Raw genomic sequence first — 27,341 nt, 5'->3', positions numbered from 1 at the left:
TGTGTGGGTTGCATGTCAGTGCTGGTCTGCCCTTCTTTTTAATAACACTGAAAAATACTTTGAAGACCCACAGGGGGAACAAAACACATTATGCTCCCAATGGTGTGGGTCTGTGATTTTACAGCTTAACATTGTCTCATGCTATTAAAAACCCCACCAAAACTCAGGGGCATCATCATTTGACACTTTTTTATTTTTTTTTTTCCTGCACAATCTTTTATCAAACCAGAATCATGGTCAGCCACTGGTGAAACACATGCAAATTAGTCACTTTTTAGTCTTTTTTGCCACTGGCTATGAGTACAAAATGAGAGAACTTGTTATGCTTATAGGGGAACAAGCAGGTGATTGTATTTCTCTGACTGAGGTAAATGATCAGGTTCTCATTATGTGTCATTTGGGGTAAAAAAAAAAAAAAAGGCTGCTTTTGCTAAAGTATACACATTAAACGCCTCTCCTTGACTAACAGCCAATGTCATTTTCATTAACCACCTGTTGTGGCCAGTTCAGGTCAAGTATTGGAAGTACTGAAGACACTTATTGGCAGTTTACTTAGAGGCTTACTGAACAGTTTTACAATGATTAGAGCTGACAACTTACTGATTACTAGCAGTTGTGTACTGATGTGGATTTTGGCCTGGACCTAATGTACGTTCATTGATATTTTGTCTATTTCCAGAAATATGATAAAGCCTGCATATAGTCCTATTTTTTTTTTAGACTACATGAAACTAATGATTGATTAGATGGCTAAGCCTCAAAACAGAACTGTGAGCTAAATTGTATAATTTTGAAGAATGCTGCATTCTGAAGATGATACGATATCCTATTTTTAACCTTCAAATTAGTTGTCAAAATATCTCATTTGTTATCTGGTAGGACACATAGGTACATGGAAGCAATGTTTAATCTAACATGGAAAAAGTTGATATAAAACAAGTACTAAATATCAGGGAAAGATTGTAGCTTGGATTAAATTTATTACTCTCCTGATGTTTATAAGACCTTCATTGCCATTGGTGCAGCAATAACCACTTGTATTCTGGACCTTGGATTGTGGCCATGGTATGAAAGAAAATCAAGGTTGAAATTTGGGATACAAAATGTCATGGTGTCATGGTGTCAAATTGTCACGGTTTGAGTTTTAATAATTTTTAATTGTTCCATTTTAGGGAGTATCAGTGACCTTTGATTTCATCTTCCATGCACATGTCTAAATCACAGGCAGGGCATACTTTGTGTTATCAAGCATTAATGATTTACCTGAGGTTTGATCTCTGCACAGTGCAATTCATTTGAAAATATGCTTGTAAATGCACTCACTGGACACTTTATTATTGGGAAGTTACCAAGATGGCACCTCTGTTTGGCTGTGAGTCTGCCACTGTCGATTTGTTTCTTTTATGTGTTGTATCAGTATTATTGTAGGGTCAATGCAAAGCTCCTTGAGGTGACTGTTGTTGTGATTTGATGCTATATAAATAACATTGAATTTTTGCTACATTTTTGTCCAGTGTTGTCTCCCTGCGGACATATGATCACCATTCGTTACAGTTGATCAAATCTGTCAATCAGAGTTTCCAGAGTCAACATAATGTGGCTGTTTTTCCACCGCTGCCTGAGCGTGGCGTGGCCCCTGGCATAATTCCAATGTTGCTGGTCAACCCGCCTTTGCTCTGAAGACCTTGTCGGAGAAAGTGAGGGAAGAGAGCCGGTTTCTTCATGCTGCTTTGTTGGCTTGGAGAGACGTTGATCTATGGGAGCTTCATTCCTGGGCTACAGCCAAGCAGATTCGCCTGGGATTTGTTGGGATTGGACTGATTGCCATACTGTGTGTGTTTCTCATCAGGGTTTCCACCTGAAAATACGGAAAGCGACAGCTCATCATTGGAAGAACCCAGATTTGCTGTGCAGCTTCCACCCTCTGGACTCTGTCCTGGACTTTTCTACACCTGCCCTCCTGTGGGTCTTTCTGCTAGAATGGTGGTAATTAATGTCCGCTCTGTTGCTAAAAAGTCCTTTATTTTAAATTACTTGTTCTGTCATGAGAAACTGGATTTTATGTTTATTTCTGAGACGTGGCAGTGTGAGAATGAAGTCTCATATCTTCTAGAACTGTGTCCTGCAGAATGTTCATTTTTCTGTGCACCATGGATCTCTCGCTAAGGAGGTGAAACTGCTGCAATTTTTAAAAGGACATTCTTATGCCAAATGGTCTCTGAAAGCTCTAATAGCTCTTTCAAGATGATTATGACCAAAATTGGAGGAACTCAGCCCTTGTATGGCACTTTAATTTATCGTCCACCTGGGTCTGCTGCATCTTTTCTCTCTGACTTTCAAGACTTCTTATCCTCCACCATTGAGTTAGGTAGGATCATCATAGTCGTTGATGATTGTTGATGATTTATCAAACAGTACTACTAAGGAGTTCCTGAGCATCATGGACTCTTTAAACTTCATTCAACATGTATCTGGGCCTACTCACACAGCTGAACACACTTTGGACTTGGTCTTGACTTATGGTGTTACCCTAGACTATTTGCATATAAATGAAGTTGTTTTCAGTGAACATAAAGCAGTCTCTTTTAATGTTTCTTTAAACAGTCATTCTTTCAATTTTGTATTAGGCACAAGCACTTTAATGATGACTATGTCTAAGTTTTCTTCTCCTTTTAATTTTTCATCTTCATCTCATGATAATGTTGAGCTCCTTGTAAACTCTTTTAATGAACACTGCTTTGCCATTATGGATCGCAAATTACAAATCTAGTCATCATTCTGTTGTCTCTTGCTCACCCTGGTTATATAATCGACCTTGTGGCCTTTTGATGTTCCTGTCAAAAACAGAATGACTGTGGATCATGGGCTTGGTAGCCAATGTGAATACTTCAAAGAGCTCCTTTACTCTTATAATGAGGCAGTGAAAGAGGCTAGATCCTCTTAATTCCATAACCCCATAAATCATAATAAGAATAATCCTGGGGTATTATTTGATACTATTAACAGCATTGTTTCTCCTCCACCTTAACATGCTTGGATAGCCTCTGCTGATGGCAGTAATGCATTTCTCAGTTGCTTTGTAAATAAGGTGCTGAACTTGAGATCCAAAACTTCAAGTTCCCCTCCTTATGATGATGATGGTCTTCAGTCATTTGAGTCATTTACCTCAATGGGCAAGATGAAAACTTCAGCATGCTCATTAGAGATTTTACTTCCTTCTTTCCTGTTTGGGACTCTTAAAAGCATTGGTTCATCATTGCTAACCACCATTAACGGCTCTCTGCAACAAAGTTCTGTTCCTACCTATTTTAAACATGCTGAGGTAACTCCTTTACTAAAGAAGCCTAATCTTGATGTCAGTTCTGTTGGTAATTTTTCAGCCTATTTCAAAATTACCATTTGTTAACAGGTTACTAGAAAAAGTTGTAAAAAGTCAGTTTATTATTTATTATACAAATTACAGATTTTTGACCCTTGATTTTCAAAAGGAATACTTGATTGAGACTGCTCTTTTGAAGGTCTATAATGATCTCTCTGATGCAGGGAATTGTTCTGTAATTGTTTTACTTTTGCAGCAGTGCAGCCTTTAATACTGCTGACCAATAAATTTTACTTAATAGGCTTAAGTTTTTGGCTGTTATCACTGGTTCTGCATTAAGTTGGTTTTCTTCTTATTTATCTGATAGGTCTTTTTCTGTTAAGGTGAGCAAGTTTCTCCTCTAACACTGCTTCTCTAATCTGTGGGGTTCCACATGGTTCAGTCCTGGGTCCGTTACTGTTTTCTTTCTACATCCTTCCTTTAGCTGGCATCATTCAGTCTTTTTCTGACATTTTTTATCATCTCTATGCCGATGACATTCAGATGTATATGTATTCTAAGCCTCACCAGCTAGATAGGCTGTCCACCCTAGTTTACTGTTTAACCATTTACGTTGTTTTAAGTGCCAACAAAACTGAGACCATGATCATAGCTCCTTTTGAATGATATCCTAAAATCAGTCAGGCTCTTTCTTCCTTTTCTTCAACCACTAAATCCAGTGCTCAAAATCTTGGTGTAATATCTGATTCCTCTCTGGGTTTTAACTCACATGTAAAATCTATTTCTCATTCAAGGAACATTTCTAAATTGTGACATATGGTCTCTTTGGTGGAACTGGAGCAAATTATTCATGCATTTGTGTCATGATGCCAAGATTATCGAAATGCCCTATTTACTGGCTTAGATAAATTCTCCTCCAAGTGATACAAAATGCTGCAGCAAGATTATTAACATGTTCCAGCAAGCAATCTCACATCACTCCCATTTTGTATTCTTTACAACGGCTTCTAGTAGATTTTAGAATTCCTTTTAAAATTCTTGTTCTCACATACAGAGCACTAAATGGCCAAGCTTCAGACTATTTATCCCAGCTTCTTACCAAGCACACTGCTGCTTGTAGTTTTCGATCACACGCTCAAAATCTACTGATTGTTCTGCGTACAAGATTGAAGACTAGTGGGGACAGAGCTTTTAAGTCTGTGGCACCAAGACTCTGGGACAATCTCCCACTGCAATTATGTTCAGCTGACTCTGTGGACTCTTTTAAAAAAAACAGGCTTTTTGTTGATACTTTTACTGATTTAATGACTGATTTAATTGGCTGCTCCCTTATTCACAAAGGGTCACCACAGCGGGTAGCTGTTGTGCATTCAGAGATGCTCTTTTGTATACTTTGGTTATAATGAGTGGTGATACCATTGCCTTCCTACCAGCTAAAGCTAAAGTCTCCTGACTAGTCTCCTTTGACCTCTGGCATCAACATGGCATTTTGGCTACAGCTCACTGGATATTTTCTTTTTTTCAGACCATTCTTTCTAAAGGTGATTGTGCAGGAAAATCCCAGTAGATCAGCAGTTTCTGAGTTTCAGATCAGCTACTGTTAACCCAACAACCATGCCATATTCATAGTCACTTAAATCACCTTTCTTCTCCATTCTGATACTCAGTTTGAACTTCAGAAGGCGTATTGCCTTTGTAGCAGGTAGACTTGGACCTTAATGCAGGACTCGGGATACAGGCCTCAAACTCAAAAGGCAGCTTTAATGCTGAAGTTTCTTCAAAAACATACAAAATACAAAAACTAGGCAGGACTGGAGCCAGGAACGCAAAACTTGAAGTCAAAGGGGAAAACATGGAACAAGGGAGCACCCAGCATGAGGGATGATCGATGACGCGACAAAGAACAGCGGGAGACAGAGACAATAAAAACACTCACAGGATAACAAGACGAGAGATAACAGGTGGGATGCACGACTGGAAGCTATAGACATAATGAGGCAGGGTGAAGTAACATAACACAAGCCACAGAAAACAACAGTTACCACAATTAAACAGGAAGGCACAACTGAATGGGCACAAGGGTTAACTTGACATAGGGAAGAAAAGAAGGACTAAGCAGGGAAGCATGGAAAGACAAAGGACAAATGCAGATGAGGCTAGGACACCAAGGAACACAGCTGAACTCACTGAGAAGAACGAGACAAGGGGAGCAAACTAAACAGTGCACACAAGACAAAAATCTATCAAAATAAAACAGGGAGTAACTAAACACAGAATCACTAAAAGACAAATAAGCTGACAGGGAACAGGAACACAGGGGAAGCATGATAACTAAGTGAGGGATAGAATGTAACAACCTATAACCAAGAACAGAATCTAGATAACTACAACCAGAGCCTGAGAATATAAATACTTAACATAGAGTGAAATGTAAACAAGATATCAGGAACAAAGAACTAAACACTGAGGCACTGCAACTAGCTAGACACAAAACTGATAATGACAATGACAGCAGGCTATCTTGACCATGTCTATATGCCTAAATACATTGAGTTGCTTGATTGGGTGATTAGATATTTGTGTTAATGAACACAAATCAGGTGTACCTAACAAAGGAGCCAGTGAATGTAAAATACCAACTACTCCTTCTGGAACCTCATGAAAATAAATGTACAGTTTGTAGATGTGCCAAAAAAAAAAAAAAAAAAGTCATGCTGTTTATGACTTATAACCTTACAGTATATGCACTGATTTTCAAATCCTATTCCTGGGAAGAAGTGGAAAAATCTTTCACAGCAGGAGTGAATTTTGATATTAATGTTTGGTGTACGACAGCATTGTTTTTAATTAAACCCTGCAACATTTCACCCAGGCGATTATTTGTTCCTACCAGACAGCTAATGAGAGCCACATTATCTCAGCAAGAGACAAAAGGACACACTGTACTCTAAGAAGCCTCAGAGCCCTGGTGTAACCAGTTAGAAAAGAACTGTCAAGTTTATACTCACAAAAATGTCTAAACAAGTATCATCCTCTTCCAGTATTTAACATGAATCAGTCACCTTCAATTTCATCCACTCATGTTGCAGCTGCTCGTGCAGGTCAGTGGGTCAGTCCCGCGGCCACAGGAAAAGGATCTCGACAAGCTGTATCAACATCAGCTGACAAAGTGAAGTACATTTTCTGGGCAAACGAGACACAGCAGCCTAGCAGCAGATGTCATCCATCATACTTGTGGTGATGATTGCTGAATACATCCAGTAGCGGAACAAAAAATATCACAAATACTTCAGAGCATTAAATGCGTCAAAATATAAATGCATGTTAAATTTTAAGTGGCTCTTTCAAAATGACAGCATACTGTGTGTCAAACACAGAGTTCGACAGGAATTAACAGCATGAAAATACAGTGCATACTGCATGAAATGGGATTGTCCGAGGTTACTAAAGGGTGTTTTCATTTAATTCTAATGACCAGAAAGTGAAGAGGTTCCCAAGCCCTTGGAAGCAGAATGGATGTCAAGCCCTTAGATGTGTCAATGTACTGAGTTTTTGATCAGTCACAAAGAATACATAAAGTAGTAACAAAAGTATCAAATTCAAATTTGAGAGGACACACTATTTCTTTTGATGCATTTTACTCATTACTCTGTTTTTCAAATGAAAAATACATGTTAAACTTTGCCCAAACTGCCAGAGCTTTTTTTTTTTTTTGACAAAGACAGTACACTGACAAAGCACTGACAGAGGGTTTGAGAGAAAGATAGGCTTCTTCATCCGCTGGATTTGACTGACATGTTTGCTTAATGAGCTTCACCAGTTTTTCTTTCCTTTACTGTCAAAGATCTGCTCATCTTGTACTTTACATGTCATTTTGGTTTCTGAATAAATCATGCCAGTTCAAATCTTTAAATCCTTGCTAACATCAGACCACTTTTGTTTTTACATCATTTCAAATTAAACATAATTCACAGATCTTTTTAAAACCAGATACTTTTGACTCATCATAGTGAGGAGAGTATGGGTGTCACTGATTGCGTTATGATGGCTATTATTAAAACAACCACTGAAATGCATTGCAGCAAGTGTTCTAGGCAATTATCTAAAGATAGTACACTTTATTAAAATTTTATCAAGGTGTTATTGTCAGAAATGAGTAGTGGAACTTTGCACTCAGTTCAAATTAAAATGAATATACTTCATTACCACTTAATTAATTAATACAAAAAAAAAGAGATAGCAAGCAGGTGGTGCAGTGATGGTGCACTGGTGTCTCAGAACAAGAAGGTTCCTGGTCCAAATCTGAAGGCTGTCTGGAGCCTTTCTGTGTGGAGTCTACATATTCTCCCTGTGTCTGCATATATTCTCTCCACGTATCCCAGCTTCCCCCGACAGTCCAGAGACATGCATGTTAGGTTAACTGGTGATTCTAAATTGGCGATGTACGAATGTGAGCATGAATGGTTGTTATTACACTGTCTGTGATGGACTGGTGATTTGTCCCACCTCTCACCCTATAAAAGCTGGGGTGGGTTCCAGTCCCACTGGGACTCTGAATTGGATAAGCAATTTAGAAAATTGATGAATGCTGGATGGCAAATCACTTAAAATATAATCTGAATACATTTATAGCGTTACTATGTTACATTTATAAAAGTGGTAGTTGTATAAGAAAACTGTCATATGTCAATAATTATGTCTTATGATAGCAGTATTAAATTGGAAAATACCTTTATGTTACAAAATAAAATAATAGAAATATCAATACATTGTATAATGCATGAGAAAAAAAAATCATGCATATGTATTCACAAAAGCGTGTGAATACATATGCATGCATATGTATGTATATAGTGTATAATTAAAGATAAAAATGACAGTTCATAATCACCAAAACAATTAATAATAAATGGATATATTTCTTCTTCTTTACAAGCTACATATTCATTGTATGAGACAAAGTAATCAATTACAGGCACTATTAGCGTCACTGTTTGATGAACACTTATTTATAGATATGCATGACAACACATTCTACTAACTCCAAAGTGCCACTGCACTAAAAATGATTTAATGCCACAAATATTTACATTTTTATTTTGTGGTAGCCATGTGAAAGTTAACAGAATTTGTAGTAAATATTTATCTTTCCTTTCTTATTACCAATAACAATTCTGAGAGTAAATGTGTGGTAAATCTTTTAAATGGCCAGTGTTCTTCACTTTACCTGTCATGCATACCTATAGATGCTGACAATCCTGGTACCCCAGACAGTTTATATAGCAAGTTTCATCCAGATTGATTAATGCATCTAGGAGGAGTTGGGGAGAGACATGGATAAGCTACAGTTATTATAGTAAGCGATGTAACACCAAAGGTAGAAAGTGCTTTATAACATATAACATCATCAAACAAGTACTTGTTTTATATCAGAACATACAATGATGCGTATGATGTACTCGTGAATACTCATAAAGAAAAATTGTAATCTGAAATGCTTACAACTACAACTCTGACATCGCGCAGATTCAATAGTTAAAAAAAAAAAAAACCCAAACAAACCAGAAACCCTGAGATTGTTGTTACATTGGCAGACCTCATAATTTCAGACTTGGCCATGGCTGTGTTTAATATTTTTCATTGTAACAGTGACCAATCAGGTTCCGATGCCGCAATTACACCAGCAGAGTACAGACTGTCGTATTTCAATCAGAAACACTGGTAGGGACATAACTGTCATCCTTTGATATTGGTGGGGACGTGTCCCTACCGTCCCTACCTAATTCTGCACCACTGCCCAAGGATATTATATAAACCATCATGAAGTTCCCTAAATCTATCTTTTCTGTGGGCACAAGCTTTCAAAGATAAACTTGTGTGATTACACGCACAGGTAACATAGTCTGTCCTATAAAAAGAAAGAAAAATGACAGTCTCAGTAATTAGATTGTGAAAAAAGTGAAATTATAACAGCAAATTTTATTGTGATATTGCTATATTGAGATTATTTATTTATCTATTTTATCTGTAAATAGTGCTGACCACTGTTCACCACTGAACCCCCCCCCCCCCCCCCCCCCACACACACACACACACACACACCACACACACACACACACACACACACACACACACAAAAGATCTTTACATATATTAAATTAAACTAGTATCCTGAACCTGGATGTGTCCAATGTTATTGTTTTTTAAGTGGAAATGCGCTTATGCAAAACACACAAAAATATTGTCTTAAGTCACATAATTAACTAGGGAAGTTTTACACTTGTTTAAAATGTTACTGTTTTCTATTGAATTGTCTCGCCTTAGCTACTACTTTGTCACATCATAAAACAGATTCATTTTTCAGCTGTGATTTGTAATGGTTTCAGAAGACACAGACAAACGATGTTGTGTTCCTCATCTGATCACAAAAATGTTTGTATGTGTTGTTCTAGATGGCATTGACAAATGAAGTAATTTTTGTTGTTTAATTTGGACTGCTTGGTACTAACATGGCCCACACATTTATATCATTATAACCTGCATTTGTTTCTATTCAGAGCTTCCACAGCTTTGTCTGACGTTCTCTAGTGGTACACATCCCTGTCGTTTTACACTGATATGAAAACTCTTTGGAGTCACGTTTGAGGTTTAAGCTGTCAAAGTAGGTTAGCCCATAGGACCGCTGGTAAATTGATACATTATTTTTTGATACTGAGACTTATGGGTACATAGAATCTGGCATAAATATCTAATTATAATGAGCTTCAGTACATCTCTAAAAGCTGAGCTGCCTAGGTTACTTTACTTACTTATTTCCTGTGTCAACACTTGAAGTGTCATGGGATGAAAGGTCTTCATTTAAAAGTGTTGTGCTGATTATATGCATTTATTTTAGCAACGAAAGAAATAAAAATTTAAAAAAGCAGGGCTGATGGATCTAGACGTGCCTATAATTAAAATTAGCAACTTTAAGGCTTCTACAAGGACTTACTTTCTCACACTTTAAGAAAGACTAATCAACTTATTTAACATAAAGATGCACCAGACAGGGACCTAAAGGGATCATTTAGATGCTGCTTCTCTCCTCACATATTGAGCATGGTAACTAATGGGGAAAACTTATAAAAGTCAATGCAACTTTTTAATTGCTGACAGAAATACAGCAGAGCATGCTGACATTTTTGAGATTAACTCATTTCTAAAATTATGATTCATCAGTGTGTAATGACATAATGGCAACATCTCTATCTGCAGTCTCAAATATATTGAGAAAGGAAAGATGAACAGTGCGTTTCCAGTTTGCTGTTCCCTTTTCTGCTTTAGCATTGTGGCTGTGAATGCACATCGAGGCTGTAAGAGATGCAGTCTTACTGGGAGAGTGAAAGTGGATGTGAAAGCTCAATCACATTCTAAATTGTACAACAGAGCAGAGAGTCTACTTGGCAGTCACACTAGTGAGACAGGGAGGAAGGGCAAACAGTGTGGAAAAAGAAGGCGTGCATTTGTGTCTGTTAACTCACCATGGCGTGCATGCAAAATGCTGCACATGAGCTGCTGATGGATTGGCAAAATGAAGTGCTGACAATTAAGACGCTGATCTTTCCAGCACAAATATTATTCGAGCTTCTAAAAATGAAATCACAGACACACTAAAATGCTCTCTGGCACAATGAATAACTCTCGGTGGGCTTTGCAGTGCTGTCACGCTCTCTGTTGCAGTCACCATCCCAGAAGAAAGGAATGTGTAACAACTGCCATGAAGCCTTCCTACCTCAGGCACTCCACTGGAAACAATTTAAAACAACTCTCTTTTGTTTTTCCTGGTCTGCCACCCTTTCCGCCCTCCGCCTCTTCCCCAAGTAGAAGGCATAATGCATCATCTTAGGAGGGAGCCCACTGCGGCCTAATTTAACAACCAGAGAGAAACACCAGTGGACACTGGCCTGCTAATGAATGAATGAGCCTGACGTGCAAAATCAGAAAAGATTACTGACTGAGAAGCAGGCCTCCCAAAAGGTCCTGCCAAACCAGCTGTTTAGATAAACCCTGTTACTTCCGCAGAATAATAATTCCTTCACATCAGACCGAGTAAACAAACTCCTTACACTCCTGAGGAGACTTTTGCATTGTTTTCTTTTATTCCTAGAGAAAAAGTAAGAAAAAAAAAACCATCAGCAAGACAGGAAGACAAAAACATATCATGATCAAATCTTGTGTGTCCTCCCCTGCTGCATGTTGACAGCTGGACACCGTGGGGTCTGTTGGGTATACACAGCCTACGAACAATAAATAAACAAAGGGGGGCCCAGCCTTGAAAAGCCATACACCTGTGACCAGTGGAAAAGCACCAGGCGCAGCAGTGTTCATTAAAGAAGCCGGTCCTGACAGTGAGGCCTTTAAGAGGCCATCAGGAGCGACAACTCAGCAGCTACCTTGGGACCAGAGAGGGAAAGGCATCAAGGTGAGCAATGCAATTTCAGCTTGAATAATGGACCACTTTCCTCTGGTTTGACATTCATGTATTTCTCAGGCAGTTTTGCCATACAGACCAATAGCACCTGTGAGCCATTCAAGGTTCCCCAAGAAAAACTAGTTTACAATGTCTACAGGCTCACAATTACTCTGGGCCTGCTGCTGGTCTGCAAATAATCTTCCTCAAAGTGGTTCATGAATTAAAAATAGCACCAAATATATCACTTTTAATGACATGAAAATTGAGATTTTGTATGCTATGTGCCATAGATGTTATGCACAGCATAAATCAGTGTCTAGATTTTATTTTTTTCTGAAGAATTGTTTATAAAAATAATTTAATTAAAGCAAATTATTCTCACTTTTCTGTTGGATTCACCAGCCAGATTTCATTTTCACAGAGTTGCTGATGTAAACTGGTAATAACAGAGGATTAATTTACAAGGAGGCAAAATCCCCCAGTGAGACTTGTGGCCCAGAACAATAATGAGCACATAGTAAACAGAAATTTGCTGTAAGCCAAAAGAGAATGCAGAGGCACCCAATCTACACACTGAAACACACAATGCACACTGACACGCAAACAATTGCATGTAAACAAGCACAACCACGCCCTCTCTCTCTCTGTCTCTCTGCCTCTCTCTCTCCTTCTCTATCAGGAGCACAAACTCACACAGGCAGAGACAATGATAGCAGAGTATCTTCCCCGGGCCTCTGTAACAACATATGTTTGCAGGTAATTAAAAGAAGTTCCCCAGTGGTTATCATGTCATACTGAAAAACAATGCACAGAGCAAATTACCTTTATGTGCTTATTTATACAAAGTCACGGGGGCACAAGGTCACAGTGCTGTGGTGAACTGCGAAAACAGATAAGTGTTCATGGCTGAAGTCGTGCTGTGGTTTCGACTTCTAATTGCGATGTTAAGGTCAGTGCTCTATGTAATATGCAGTGAGTAATAAGGATGTGTGTCAGTACCTTTTTGAATTTGTTTTTAATAAAAGTACATCATTTACACTATTAATTAAGCACAAAAAAAGCACATGTATTTGGGAAGTTTGCCTTAAGAGGTTACAACCAATTACATTACCTATGAGAATCAATATTTTGGTAATAAGATCTGAGCCAGCGTTCAGCTTTCGTTGCTTATTATATTCAAAGCTGTTGCTGTGTCCAACCGAGAGCCGGGAATGTATTGTAGGCTATTAAAAAGTAAAAAAGCAACATATTGTTTTAAATCACCTTCTAAACATGTTTAAAATGCTTCCTATTGTGCTCCAACATATTTTCCTTTTGACTGCAATTTTAACTGCCTAAAAGATGCTTTTTGAACATTTAGTTTGCACCTCTCATAGTCAGAATCTGTTAAAACAGCTGGAGGAAACCGTATGAACAGATTTCAAACTGTGACGAGACCACATCAGGAATTTTCTCCACCAATTCATTTTGTGCTTGTGAATCTTTTTTTTTACACTTTTAAAGTGTTACTTTTTAATGAGTGCCTCATAAATGTGTTTTGTACTCACCCTGTAGTGTGGTTATTATTAAACTTCTGTTTTTTTGGTGACAATGTGTAATCAGATGCCCTCCATACTGGAAGATTAAATTAACTGAATATCTGACAAAACCGTAAACACAACAATGATAACTTAACACATTATGCTATTATTCAGCTATTAGGACAAATGTGTGGTCAAACAGATGCATGTGTTTGCTAGTTTTTCTTAAAAATAAACTCAATCAAAATGTTTTCATTTGGCAATTAGCCTTTGGTATTTGGCCCAAGTTGTGAATAATAAGGTGTGTCAGATGTTACTAATATTTACAGAAAAATAAGTACCCAATATTTGTATCTCTGTTGATAGATTAAGAACTCAGACTGACACTTTAAGACATTCCTAATGAGAACACTGATTAGTGGAACATGACCCTGAAAGAACTGATCTCATATCTCAGTGGAGCATTCTGGCTAAATATTCAATTGGGGGATTTTGGCATTTAATTCATTGTGTTATTTATCCAGCTAAATAGTATCACTGTGTGTTGCTGAGTTCAGGTGGTATGGGCTGTAGGGATAGAGAGCAGTGAGTTATTGCTACATCTGATGTCTCCAAAAGTGGGAAACTCACAACAAAACAATCAAGATGGATAAAAATAGAATTAGGCCAGAGGAAAAACACACATATTTGATTTGAGGGTGACTTTTCCATTTAGGATAAAAGTGCATGTGCAGACTCCACAGTTGATCTTGATTTGAACATATGTCCATGCACCCAGGAAATCAGCTACATATACTAGCATGCACAGCATTTGTCTAAGAACTTTTTTTTTTTTTTTTTTGAAATTTCAAATGGGCACTCTCACAGAAACCTTATGCTTAAGCTAAATTTGAGCTATCCCCAGAATACTGATCTTATTGTGCCCCATATAAAACAACCTCCCCACCCTCCTACACACAACTCATTCCAAAAATAGATTAGGATCCCTCCCGTCAGCTTCTAATGTTGTGCTCTGCTGCCCAGGGTCTATGCACATAGCTGCCAGACGCTGCTCAGGATTATCTAGTGAGTCAAAAAGCATCCTGCTGCATATGATCTCACACCCTTTCACCAAACAAGGTGCTGGCTGCCACACGGATGCACTGTTTCAATCCATTTCTTTACCTTCATTATAGTATTAGGAGCTTTATTTTTGAGGACATAACTGAGTTGTACTGTGTCTGAGGAAGCTTCCTTGCTAGCTGACAGACAGGTGACTCTCTTTTGAAGTGGCTCCATCTCACTCCCTGATGTAGAGGCCAGACAATGAGCCTCCCCCCAGACCCTATTAAAGCAAAACCCAGGGTCCGCAGGTTTGATATTCATTACCTGGACAACCTCTACCATCAACACATTTTGTGCCACGTGAGAATGATCACAGCTTATTAAAGTGGAAATAATGACTGCTCTACCTCCGGCATGAAATATTTAACAAGGACAAAGGAGATGGCTCAAAGGTGATTCATATCTATGTTGAAAGGAGAGAACGTGGACAACACTGTCTTTACAGGAAGTGCAGATGAACCTTCCTTAACCTGAGCTTAGAAGGGACTGTCAGCAATTGAAATTTGTACCTCAATGGAAGCAGAAATAGAGCAATAGTGGCAGTGGGTGTTCTGAATTAATGTTTATTAGCTATCAACAAAGATGTTGGTATAATAGCGGAAGACTATACTTCCCTCTCTTCATTTCATGGCATTTAGAGTTCACACAAAGCAGCGTTATGATTTTGGGTTTGAAATATGTGTTCAATTTTAACAATCATTTCATTTGAGTCATTCTCCCTCATTACCAGCTGAGTTCAGAACATATAGAGCATCCAATTTCTAGATGTGAAATTATTGATGTACTGTACTTTTCCTTCTAGCCTGAGTAAATTAGCTTTTTTGGCCCCTTGGGAAAATCAGGGGAAAGGAGGAGAGTAAAAATATTCTCCATCAACTGTGATTGAATTGGATTTTACAAGATGAATTGCCAGGACCAGAGTTTATCCCAATTACATTGCCAAGAGGCTTCAGTCCTGCTGCAGCCACTCTGGTCAACAGCAATTAGGGTCAGCTTTGAGTTATCACGGTCCGTCATTGTGAGAACATATTTACAGTGTGAGCAGAAAGCAGATAAATGCAACAGGCCAACATTTACAATAGTAAAAAGTGGTTTGTGGTTTGGGCCAAGAATTCATGAAATTACAGATCTGACAGCCAAAACGCGAGCAGAGCAAAACACAGCTGTCTTTTCCATAGCCCACACATCTTTTAATCTACTGGAATACAATACAGACTGCAGAGACTGCCTCTAGCTCTTTGTGTGGCCATCCATTTTCCTTTCTCACATAGTTTTTTTTTTCTTTGATGTAACCTGATGTGGAAACTCAGGGTGGCTTTCATCTGTCTCTCATGAAGAATCCACTTACCACAGATGGTGGCAATAAGGCTAATGACTGGCATATATCACTGAGATGATATTTTGTCTTACCTTCCCAAGACTGGGGCCCCACAGATATCTCAGGCTGAAAACACAAAGAGCCAAAACCAGGAAGACCAGAGTGAGAACCAGAGCGACTCGCTGGTAGGTTTGGTACTTTGCCCTTTTCTCTTTTCCAGCCTCAACCTGCCAAAGACAAAACTTAAAATTATTAATGTGGTGCATATGTAAATGGTCCAAATACTGTAACAATATTTCTCACACACTAATAGTCACTGAACAGTAACAAACCAATACGCTGTCATTTTGGTAAATATGTACATTTGTTTTCTTGCTAAAGGATAAGACTGATGCCAACTTTCATCTCCTAGTTTAGCATAAAGAGAGGAAAAACAAACATAACAGCATTTACCTCCTACTTATAAAACTTGGTAATTAACATTTTGTCAACCTTGTTTAACAGATTGTGGTTCATGAACCCATTTTCCATAATTCTTGTAAAAATTAGATGTTTGGGTCTTGGTCACAGAGGCCTAGGGATTGGTTGGCAACTACCTGAAAACCACTGGTTATGAGAGAAAATGTGCATTCCCCAACCAGTTGAGAGTGATTGGTGGGAGTTGCTGTGAAATCAATTGCTAAAGCCCCCGTCATCTAAACTTAGAGACTCATCAATGATCCCCTGGTAACCACCGGTTGTGAGAGAAAAGTGTGTATTCTCGAGCTGGTTGGTGAGTGGTTGCTGAAGGTTACTGGCCGTCTTTACCATTAACTGCACCAAAAACCTCTTTGCAACTGCTTTTGTCACTAGCAGGCTGCTGTTGTCACCAGCAGTTTGCATAGAACACACAGACTTGTATGCAAACGTACACCAGCAGCTCAGCAAAGTTAAGTGAAACTGTGACTATACCTTCAGCCTAAAAGTTGTGTCTGTTGAAACATGTTGGCTGCAGTGGTTAGGCGCAAAGTTTAGGATGAAAGCGAATGGTCTCTATTTCTGGTTTGTGTTGTACTTTTTCAAGTTTCACTACTTCTCAGAGAGTAAATTGCAAATGTTTGCAGACAAGTTGGCATCTTTCTTGCAAACTATAGGCAACTGTGGCAATCTGCTAGCAACCAAAGAAAGTAAAAGGAGGTTTTTTGGTGAAACACCGTGTTTGTGATGGAGTTCACTTTGTGAAGCAACTGCAGCAATACATATTAGAACCAGAGCTTGCCAGGGGTCACCGACCAATCTCTTTGCCTGTGCGACTAAGGCCTTAATGATCTTAAAGGTGCTGGTACATAGATTATTATTAGTATTGTTTTTATTTTACCTTCTGACACAGAAAAGTAAGCTGTTTGTCTCTGTTTCCACTCTTCAGTAGATGCTAAGCTAATATTATAATAGTTGCAACATGGCAGGAGCATCTAATTGTGTAATTGTTTTTTCCCCAATTTCAATATTTTAACAGTTTTATCATTTTGGCTTGGCTCAAAACACCACAACAGAGGACGGGATTGTGAGGCACAGTGAAATTCTAGGTCACAGAAGCTGTGGCAGAGACTGCGAGGCATGAGTATATATTGCCTGTTTTTGTGCTGCCTGTATTATGCAACTTAAAAAGAAACAAACAAACATGCATGTTAAATGGTTATTTTATTATCAATTGCCATAAATGTTCTTGCAAACAATATGGACAACATATTGTAAGAGAGTAACAAGGAGGCTTTACATGATGTGGGCAGCAGCTTTAATAAGATCAAACATCAACTTCAGCAACATTTCCTGACAGATTTTTTTTTTCTGGATCTCTGTTTAGCTACATCAATCCTTTTTTTTTTTTTTGGAAATCCAGCCTATGAAATTATTACACTTTGGCGTAACAGAAATCAAAGCAACACAGACTGAGTGGTTTAACCGGAGGACAGCAAGTTCTCCCAGGGAACAACATTGCACCCGCAACGCCACCAGACGTAGCTGGCCAGAGATCAAAGATGGATGAAGCCATGCCACCCGATGTAGCTGCACAGAGGTCACAGGCGGATGAATCTTGCAGAAGTCACAGTTGGGTGTTATATCAAAGGGCAACACTGGTGAACAGTGGGAATGCAGTTTATGTAGCCACAGGTGTGCTGAAATTAATCACTTGTTAGAGGGAAGGAAACTGAAGGAAAAGCTCACCCAGAAATAGAAGAGATCTTCTTGAAAGGTGACAAGATCAAGTATTACAAAGAGTTCTCTTGTGTTACTGTAGTGATGCACCTCTATATGTCTGATGTTGGATTAGACCAAATGAGTGTGTTCACCACTTTAAGAGATGCTATAGCTATGATACTAACACACCTCAGTCCTTTGGCACGCTTTCTTGGAAGGCAGCATGCCACATCATTTTGTGGATGCTTTTGACAATCATGTAGCAGTTACTGTGGACTGTCTTGAAATTTACATTTAGAAAGCATGAAATCTGAAAGCTAGAGCCCAGAGATTTTTTTTCCCTGCTACAGACATACACACACACCCTAATGTTTCTTACTGGCATTACACCACAAGAAATATGTTTCATCCAAATGCTGTGGAAGTCGCATCATTGACAAGCATGTGACCAAGATCAGTGGGCTTCTTCATATTCTATTGCCTGGATATTTTGTTGGCAGATGACGTATTTGACATCCTGGACAGTGTTGAAATAGTGCGTGCAGAAGTGACAAAAGAGGGTGATTTGATGTGTATACAGCAAATACAAGTGCGACAATACAAGTGAAAACAGTGTTTCTTGATTTGCCTTGAATGGATTATGTTCGTGCTGTGCATTAGCTAATGTATGCTCCATACATTAGCTAAAAAAAAACAAACATACAACATGGCATAAAATATGAACAAATATAAAGTGCTTATGCTGCATTGACAGTAGTAGCAAGTAGTAGACCTGTAGTGCTTGTTTGCTTCACTTATGTGTTACAACACAAACATGTATGTTCATTTATCATGTGTTTTTTTTTTTTAAATATTTATTATAACACTGTATATAGTGAGATGGCAAAAATGGCTGTTCAGAAACACCAAGCAAATGAATAATAAATACATATATACTATATTACCAAAAGTATTTACTCAGCCATCAAAATAATTGAATTCAGGTGTTCCAATCACTTCCATGGCCACAGGTGTATAAAACCAAGCACCTAGGCATGCAAACTGCCTCTACAAACATTTGTGACATTTGTGGGTTGCTCTCAGGAGCTCTGTGAATTCCAGCATGATACTGTGATTGGATGCCATCTGTGCAACAAGTCCAGTCTTGAAATTTCCTCAATACTAAATATTTTACAGTCAACCGTTAGTGGTATTATAGCAAAGTGGAAGTGATTGGGAACAACAACAACTCAGCCATGAAGTGGTAGACCACGTAAAATCACAGAGCGGGGTCAGTGGATGCAGAGGGGCAAAGTGCGCAGAGGTCACCAACTTTCTGCAGAGTCAATCGCTACAGACCTCCAAACTTCATGTGTGCTTCAGATTAGCTCAAGAACAGTAAGTAGAGAGCTTCATGGAATGGTTTTCCATGGCCATGTGCTTCTATAATAAATGATTGGTAAACACACATTAAACTAACACTGCTTTGTGAAATATAGCTAATGAAAATATGTGAGCGGTTCATGGTAACAATATAGTGCCAATCTGGGATCCCATCAGCTAGTTTGCTGGCTTAGCCACTGGAGGCTAAGGTCAGTTTTTCTGGGCTGTCGTGGCCACGATTTAGGTTTCTATCCACCTATCATTGTTTATGAATGCAGATGACTAAAATATAGCTAATAAATGACTAAATCATCATCCAATGATAGCTGATAGTCATCTGATACATTTCAGCAAATGCTATCCCTTATAAACTGTAAGATGTGAGAAAAAAAAAATTAGTCCAATATCAGGCAACCTGCTTTTCTACTCAAGGAAGACTTGTTATTTTTGAGGAAGTGTGGTTATTTTTCAGTTGAGAGCCATTTGTTGCTTATTGTTTCTGTTGTTTTTCATCTGCTTTTGTGTGTTTGGCTCTTGAAGATATTGTTGAAAACTAAAATACACTTCCTCTTTTGCTCTCCACACTGACATGAATGCGACTAAAACCTTTGCATACGTCATTTGCCAGTAGAACTAAGGCTACGAGTTGAACTACAAATCCAGAAATCTTGCCAGAAGATTCTATATACTGATATGTAGAATCTTTTTATAGAGATTTTATAGTGCAAATACAACTGGTTTAATTAAAGCTACAAGCTACAACGTAACCTTCGAGTTCTGACAATTGAGATGACTGAGACAAGTAAACAGGTAACAAAAGACAAACATCAAAAACAAATACATCTTTTATGCAGTATATAAAAATAAATAGCTAACTGACTGTTGGGTCTTCACCTTACAATATAAAGCGCCTTAAGGCACTTTATATTGTAAGGTCAAAACGACACCCCATGAGCAAGTACTTGGTGGCAGTAGGAAGGAAAAACTCCCTTTTAACGGGAAGCATCCTACGGCAGAAGCAGGCTCAGGGAGGGGATCCACCCCAAACTATATGCTTAATCAAAAAGGTAAATTTTAAGCTTCATCTTAGAAATAGAGAGGATGTTGGTCTCCCAAATCCAAACTGGGAGCTGGTTCCACAGAAGAGGGGGCTCAAAGCTGGAGGCTCTGCCACCCATTCTACTCTTAAGTATCCTAGGGACCACAAGTGAGCCAGCAGTCTGAGAGCAAAGTGCTCTTTTGGGGTGATACGGTACTATGAGAGCTTTAAGGTAAGATGGGGCCTAATTTTAAATTAAATTCTGGATTTACCAGGGAGCCAGTGAAGAGAAACCAATATGGGAAAAATTTGCTCTCTCTTTCAAGTCCCTGTCAGTACCCTCACTACAGGATTTTGCATCAGCTGAAGGCTTTTTGGGGAGCTTTTAGGACAGCCTGATAGTAATGAATTACAGTAATTCAGTCGAGAAGTAATAAATGTATGAATTAGCTTTTCAGCATCACTCTGAGACAGGATGTTTCTAATTTTAGAGATATTGTGCAAATGCAAAAAGCAGTCCTGCAAATTTATTTAATATGTTCAGTGAAGGACATATTTTGGTCAAAAATGGCTCCAAGATTCCTCACAGTGTTACTGGGGGCCATGGCAGTGGCATCCAGAGTAGTAAGTGTCTTGTTAGATGCTGTGTTTCTGACATTTGTGGGGCCGAGTACAATAACTTCAGTTTTATCTGAAATAAGAAGCAGAAAATTAGAAATCATCCAGGTCTTTATGTCTTTATCCCCCTGAGAACCTGCGTCCACATATGGGGACATTACATTTTGGCTTTGCTGCACCTTATACTTCATTCTACTCAAAAGTATTTTATACTTTGTTAAGTCATGTTGTTTTTGTTGTGTTATGCCATAAAATAATCCCAGTGTCCACAACTGAGGACAGCTTTTTGTCTCACAAAGGTATGTAACAACCATGTAACAAAATACAACTTCCTCAGGTCTCAGGAGGTTAAGACATTTCTGCAGTTTAACTAATTGATGTGTGTCATGTGGCTTCATGGAGAGATAAAGCTGGGCATCATCTGCATAACTATGAAAATGTATACAATGCCTTCTAATAATGCTGCCTAAGGTGTGTATTGTGTAAATAAAATTTGTCCTAGCACAGAACCCTGTCGAACTCCATATTTAACCCGAAAATGTGAAGAAGACTCCCCGTTTACATGAATGGAGAGTTTGAATCATATTTATCTATTAGATAAATATGATACAAACCACTGCAGCACAGTACCTTTAATAACTACTGGATGCTCTAATCTCTGGACTGAAATAATATGTTCAACAATATCACAAGCTGCACTGAGGTCTAGCAGGACAAGCACAGATATGAGTCCACTGTCAGAGGCTCTAAGAAGATCATTTGTAACCTTCACTAATGCTGTTTCTGTACTGTGATGAATTCTGAAACCTGACTGAAACTCTTCAAATAAACCGTTCCTCTGCAGATGATCAGTTAGCTGTTTTACAACTACTCTTTCAAGAATGTTTTAGATGAAAGAAGATTTGAGACTGGCCTATAATTACTGTAGCTAAGACAGATGGGTCAAGTGATGGCTTTTTAAAAAGCCACACACATATGTACATAGCCAACTAATAAAGGATTGATTATATTTAAGATTGAAGCATTAATTAATGGTAGGATTTCTTTGAGCAGTCTTGTAGGAATGGGGTCTAATTGGCATCTTAATGGTTTGGAGGAAGTAAGTGTTTAAATTAACTCTGAAAGATCAATCGAAGAGAGTCTAAATAAATTTCAGCAGTACTGAAAGTAGCTGAACATAAAGATATGTCTTTGAGATAGTTATGAATATTTTTTTCTCTAATGATTAACATTTTATTTTAACCATTAGTATAATGCCCCCACCTCTCGTCTCCATCTGCATTCCCTCCTGACCTGACCTCACCTACCGCCGCTGTCCTAGCTTTACATGTGCAAATGCTTTGCTACGGTGGTTTTTTTGGACCCTGGTACAGTGCTCTTTTTGAGCACTGTACCAGATGACTTTTTTTTAACCTAACTTCCCCATGATGTGTTGTTTTCTCCTCCTGCCAAAGGTAGCGCTGCAAGTCGGCTGCATGACCCCAGGACACATATCCCCCCATGTGTGTTGTGTTTTGTGTATTCTTGGATGGTGTTCTGTAACTGCAATTTCCAATGTGTGAACTTGTTCACCCACATGGCAATAAACTTCATTCATTCATTCAAAACACTACTGAGCAGAATGAAGTATAACATGCAGCAAAGTCAAAATGTAATGCCCCCATATGTGGACTCAGGGTTTTAAGGGGGTTAAGTTGCTGTCATCTTGGCCTGTAGAATGGAGTTGTTGTACTGCTCAAATTTTAATTTGATTAGCAGACAGCCTTTCCTACACAGTGCGGGGAATAAGCACACCCTGGGATCCCCTGAAATTCTTTGAATGATGCTTTTAGTTTAACACAGGTCTGCCTTGCTTCTTCTTTGTGCTCTGTTTCCTGTGTGAAGGTAATGTGATGGCAAATGTTGTTTTTTCAGAGGCCCACACCATCCTCACAGTTAACAATAGCTGGTCTGGAAACTCAGGTGGACAAATGCCACGGTTATTTGAAGATGCTATTATTCCTGCTCTTGATTTCCACCAAACAGGGAATGAATATCTGTCTCTGAGCTTTTACCACACCTGCCTCTGTCTCTGTTGCTGTGTAAGAGGCTCTCACAGACACAAAGGTGCAGTTGGGACATTGGCACTACACATGGCTTAAATGAAAAACAGCCTGGTTGTGAGTGAGCAAAATCTGAAGTATGGTGACAGGTCAGAAAGTGTGGGCTTGTGCCCACATGGACTTGTGCAACCAGCACATATCCCTGACATTCATTTCTCTCCACTGATGCACTTGCTATGTGCCTTTTTTTTTCTTTTTTAGCTGTACCTGAGAACAAGTCAGTCTTGTAGTTCACCTCAGTGTGGACCTTGTCCACATCAGTGGGCATCATCCAGTAGGCTGGAAGGTCAGTGACTGTTTTGGTCTCCTGGATCCAGCTTTTAAACAAAAGAGCCCTGACATGTGGCTGGCCATGCATGCACAGCACTTCACTAGGCCACTGAAACTGGTTTGAGCAGTGGTTCACTGAAGCATTGATAATGCAAAACATAAGCCACAAATAACAATAATAATAATAAAAAAACTTCCTCTTTACTTCAAAAATGAATACAGAAACTAGTTCAAAACAGTGTAGAAATAACATGTTTTTGCTGGAATGCATATTGACTGAAACAGTTTAGCCAAAATGTGATCTAACTGAAAGACAGGCTGTAATGATCAGGGGTTGAAGTTGGAAAGCGCTTCTGGATTGTCCGGCACCTCCAGTTAATGAGTAATTAAATCTGACAGACAGATTGGATACATAACACCGCTGAGTGCGTTAATTTTTTTTGTGTGCTGCAGCCGATGGCATGGAGATACTTGCTTAGTAATAAGAAAGTAATGGCATTTCATGATCTCTTTTACACCTTCAACAAATCCTTTTTTCTTCTTATCCCTGTCAGGCCTTCATGGTACAGGTGTCAGTAAAGTTGTGGCTGCAGTACTTCAGCATCGAACTAATGTTAGAGAAGAGAGCATAAATGGAGGAACTTCTTTTAAAACACAAATTATTATGTGACTTCTACAGTAACTGATTATTCTCCCCCCCCAACGCACCACTACACATGATCTTGGGGTTCAGCCACATACCAAATCCCACTTTAACCCCTGGTAATGACTAAATGTGATGCAGTGTTCACTTTAGTGATGAAAGAGATGTCTGTGTGGTTGGTGGGGATTACCTACCGTGTTTTTTTTTTTAGTCACTGACTGAAAATCTGCAGCTACTTATTCCACCAGTTGAAGGGATAACTGAAGGTGGGCCTCAAGAGATTTGTAATTTATGCAGTGCTCAGGAAGCAAGCAAGGGTGGAAAACACATCTGAAAATCTTAGTTGCAGCAGCTTGTTGAGCTCACCAGATCACTCTTGTGTTTTATAAAGGCTGGCCTTGTTCATTTTCAATTAGCTTTCACCTGCTATTATGGGTACATATAAGTTGAAGCTCTGTAATTGGATATTTCTTGCAAAAGGCAGTTTGGGACTTTTTATGTACCTGGCTTGGACTTGAAACCTTTTGTCAAATAACTAGGTATTTTCTAAAGCAGTTTATCTGCTATAATGGCTGAAATAGCTGCTTCTACTTTGCAATTTAACCTAAACAGCTGCACATTTGATTTGGCTATTCTGCAAAATGCATCCAGCACTGAGAATCCTGACGACAAAAAAATATAACCCTCCACATGCCAGGCACAGGGAAGAACAGACTGCTACACATGTCACAGAAAGGTTACAATTATTAAACTTTTCTTCAAATTAAAACTCTGCCTGCAGTAGTCAATTCCCCAAGCGTAAGGCCACAAATTAATAAAGACAGGCTTTTGTTCCATCAGAGCTCAGGCAGGGTGAAAATGAAAGCTACTCATTCACACTGGACCCCTTTTGAAGGTCTCAGAGGACAACAGAAAAGCAGATATGAAAAAAAAGGAACCAACTTCAGTTAACAAAATTAATGCTGCTTATCTTCGTGTCTTTTAAATGATGATAAAGCAGCTTTCTTTTTCTATTGTGGCTCTGGTTGTTAACCCTGGCAGATTGGGCAGCATTTTAACATACTGACATTTTGTGTAATATGCAGGAATTATTTTAGAATAATAGTTGCATGCCTTTTGTAACCTTTGCTGATAAAAGATTAGCCACAATTTTTTCCAAATAATGCATTTGCCATGGTCTTACTTCCAAAAGCAACATATATGTGGCATGACTAACAGGAAGATGAGTTTCTGGTCAGTAAATGCATCAGCAGCATCACTTTAGGGAAGAACAGAGAATATATTATTCAAAATAGTCCTTTAAAAACTTGAATTATACTTTTGCTATTATTGAATGGCTGCTGTTCTTCATCTGACATATTAAGAACGGTAGCCACAAAAATGTGAGGTACAAGTATTGCACATTCCAAGGGCATGATGAAAAACAGAGGGCTACTATCAGGGAGCCAGAAATTCCTTACACTATAAATTTCTCAGAACAGAAAAAAAAAAAAAAAAAAAAAAGGTGGCTGAAATCGTCTGCTCTCCTGTGGCAGGTTGCATAAGCAGTGGAAACTTAACAAGAGGACAAACCTCTCTCTGCCTGTGCTTTGAATATCGAATACTCAGAGGAAGAATGTGGGATTGAAAGACAGACGGACAGACAGAAATAAAGGCAAGGATGGAGACAGAGTAAGCAGTCTGAGTGCACAGCACCCGCCAACTAGTGTTTAAAGGTTTAGGAGTTCAGAATCAGCCAGGCAATTTCTCCTGAGCTTTGTGAGGAAGAGTGCCTGGAGCCCCCTGCTGTTATCATGCACAGAATGAGCACTTTTTTGAGAAAACAACAACAGAAAAAAGGTTGCCTACATAACCAGCACGCAGAGGCAGTGGTTTATCACGCTGGGCCACACTCATATGAGCATTTTAATTCCTGCCAAAGCAATTCTATAATACAAGTGAGAAGGCACGGGTGATTTTTTTAATCATAACAATTCACTTACAGTGTATTCATGATGAATATCTGCCGAACAAAATTTCACCCTTTCTTTGATGCACAGTAAAAGAGTTTGCTTTTTCATACATTTAGAAAAAAAACATTACTCTGCTGTGAATGTATTTACCCCTGTGCTCAGGTTTTTTGGCAAGTACTCTCCAACAAATCAAGCGTGTGAGAAAAAAGTAGCAGAAGAAAGATCTCAGAGCAGAAAATCCTGCCCGCCTTGGTCCTTTATAATAAAGTCTGAAATAAAGATATTTCTTGGTGTATATTTGTATGCTCCTTTCATTTGAGAGGCAAGGATATTATAGATATAAAGCAAATAAAATGGTCCAGATGAGACTACATATGAGAGTGGAAATAAAAGAAGAAAGCCAAGGTGAAAAGCCAAAGCGATTTAGATGAAAAATTTAATATTCAGGGCAAAACTCTCATCACTCAGCAAGAGATCAAGCCACACTTCTCGGATCAAAAAAAGCAGACTTCTGACACAATTAACTTAAAGCTCAAATATTGCTTGACTACATTTCTTTTTTAAATCACTAACGACACCTTTCTTGAGCTTTAGTGAGCTCAAATTCTGCACAAGTTTAAAAAAAAAAACATAAATTATTAAAATTATTTAATTAATTAAGTGCTATAAATCAAAAGCAGAAGAAGGAATCTGACTCACATCTTTCCAGAGAATCTGTTGACTGCTGGACTGACTGTTAACCTCCATGATGCAAAACCACAGGATGAATCTTTCTGAGCCTCTTAGCTGGGGGAAAACACTAAGGCTCTGCAAGGCAAAGAGTCCCAGCTTCATTCCATTGCTGTAATTTGGGAGTGTGCTGAAGGGGAGGGAAGTTTCAGATGGAGTGGAATTACTGAAACATTTGTGATACCCATTAAAAGCAAGGCAGATGTCTCTCCTGCCTTCCTGTTTCCATTTCAAAGGTGGAGAACCACAAAAGACTTCAGGCTGAAACACAAACCCTCTGTTAAATAAATTACATACTCGGTTGGATGAAAAATACTGTGATGTTTCACTCAAATGATTCCTACTTGGAGGACATGAAGTTTGAAGGTGATAAATATATAATTGTATGTGTGTAGGTACACTTTGTCGGTACAATTTATATATATATTTTTTTCTGTATGATTTTCTGAAGTATCATACAGAGTTCAAGTACGTTCTCTCTGCTTTTTTCCCGTCATAAGTCTGAAACAAAACACAGATTTAGCAAACAAGAGCTGAGCGGACCGAATAGCAAATGAATCAGCCTTATAAAATGAAAATAATTTGCACTTGTGCACATACAGAAAGAAAGGGAGAATGAAGCAAAGCCAGTTATACGAGGACAGATGTTTATAGGTCAGTTCCAGTGCTGTATGTTTTAAGACACACAGCATTATATTACTTCTATTCCTCCATCCCAGAAAACTTCCTGGTCTA

General features: G+C 38.6%; 1 protein-coding gene across 1 annotated transcript in view; it reads right to left on the bottom strand.

The window, feature by feature from the left end:
* tnmd (tenomodulin) overlaps positions 1-26,725 on the bottom strand; it is an 81,536-nt gene extending 54,811 nt beyond the window's left edge. The window contains exons 1-2 of the mRNA XM_030739850.1: positions 26,577-26,725; positions 15,806-15,940 (exon numbers count right to left, since the gene is read on the bottom strand). Coding sequence (XP_030595710.1) covers positions 15,806-15,940; positions 26,577-26,711 — 270 coding nt within the window. The 5' untranslated portion in view covers positions 26,712-26,725. The remainder of the gene's footprint in view (positions 1-15,805; positions 15,941-26,576) is intronic.
* Positions 26,726-27,341: the final 616 nt, after the last annotated feature.

Source organism: Archocentrus centrarchus, chromosome 10 (genome assembly GCF_007364275.1).
Source record: "Archocentrus centrarchus isolate MPI-CPG fArcCen1 chromosome 10, fArcCen1, whole genome shotgun sequence".
NCBI lineage: Eukaryota > Metazoa > Chordata > Actinopteri > Cichliformes > Cichlidae > Archocentrus > Archocentrus centrarchus.
Note: the sequence above shows the minus strand (reverse complement) of the source record. Positions and strands in the feature narration are given on the sequence as shown.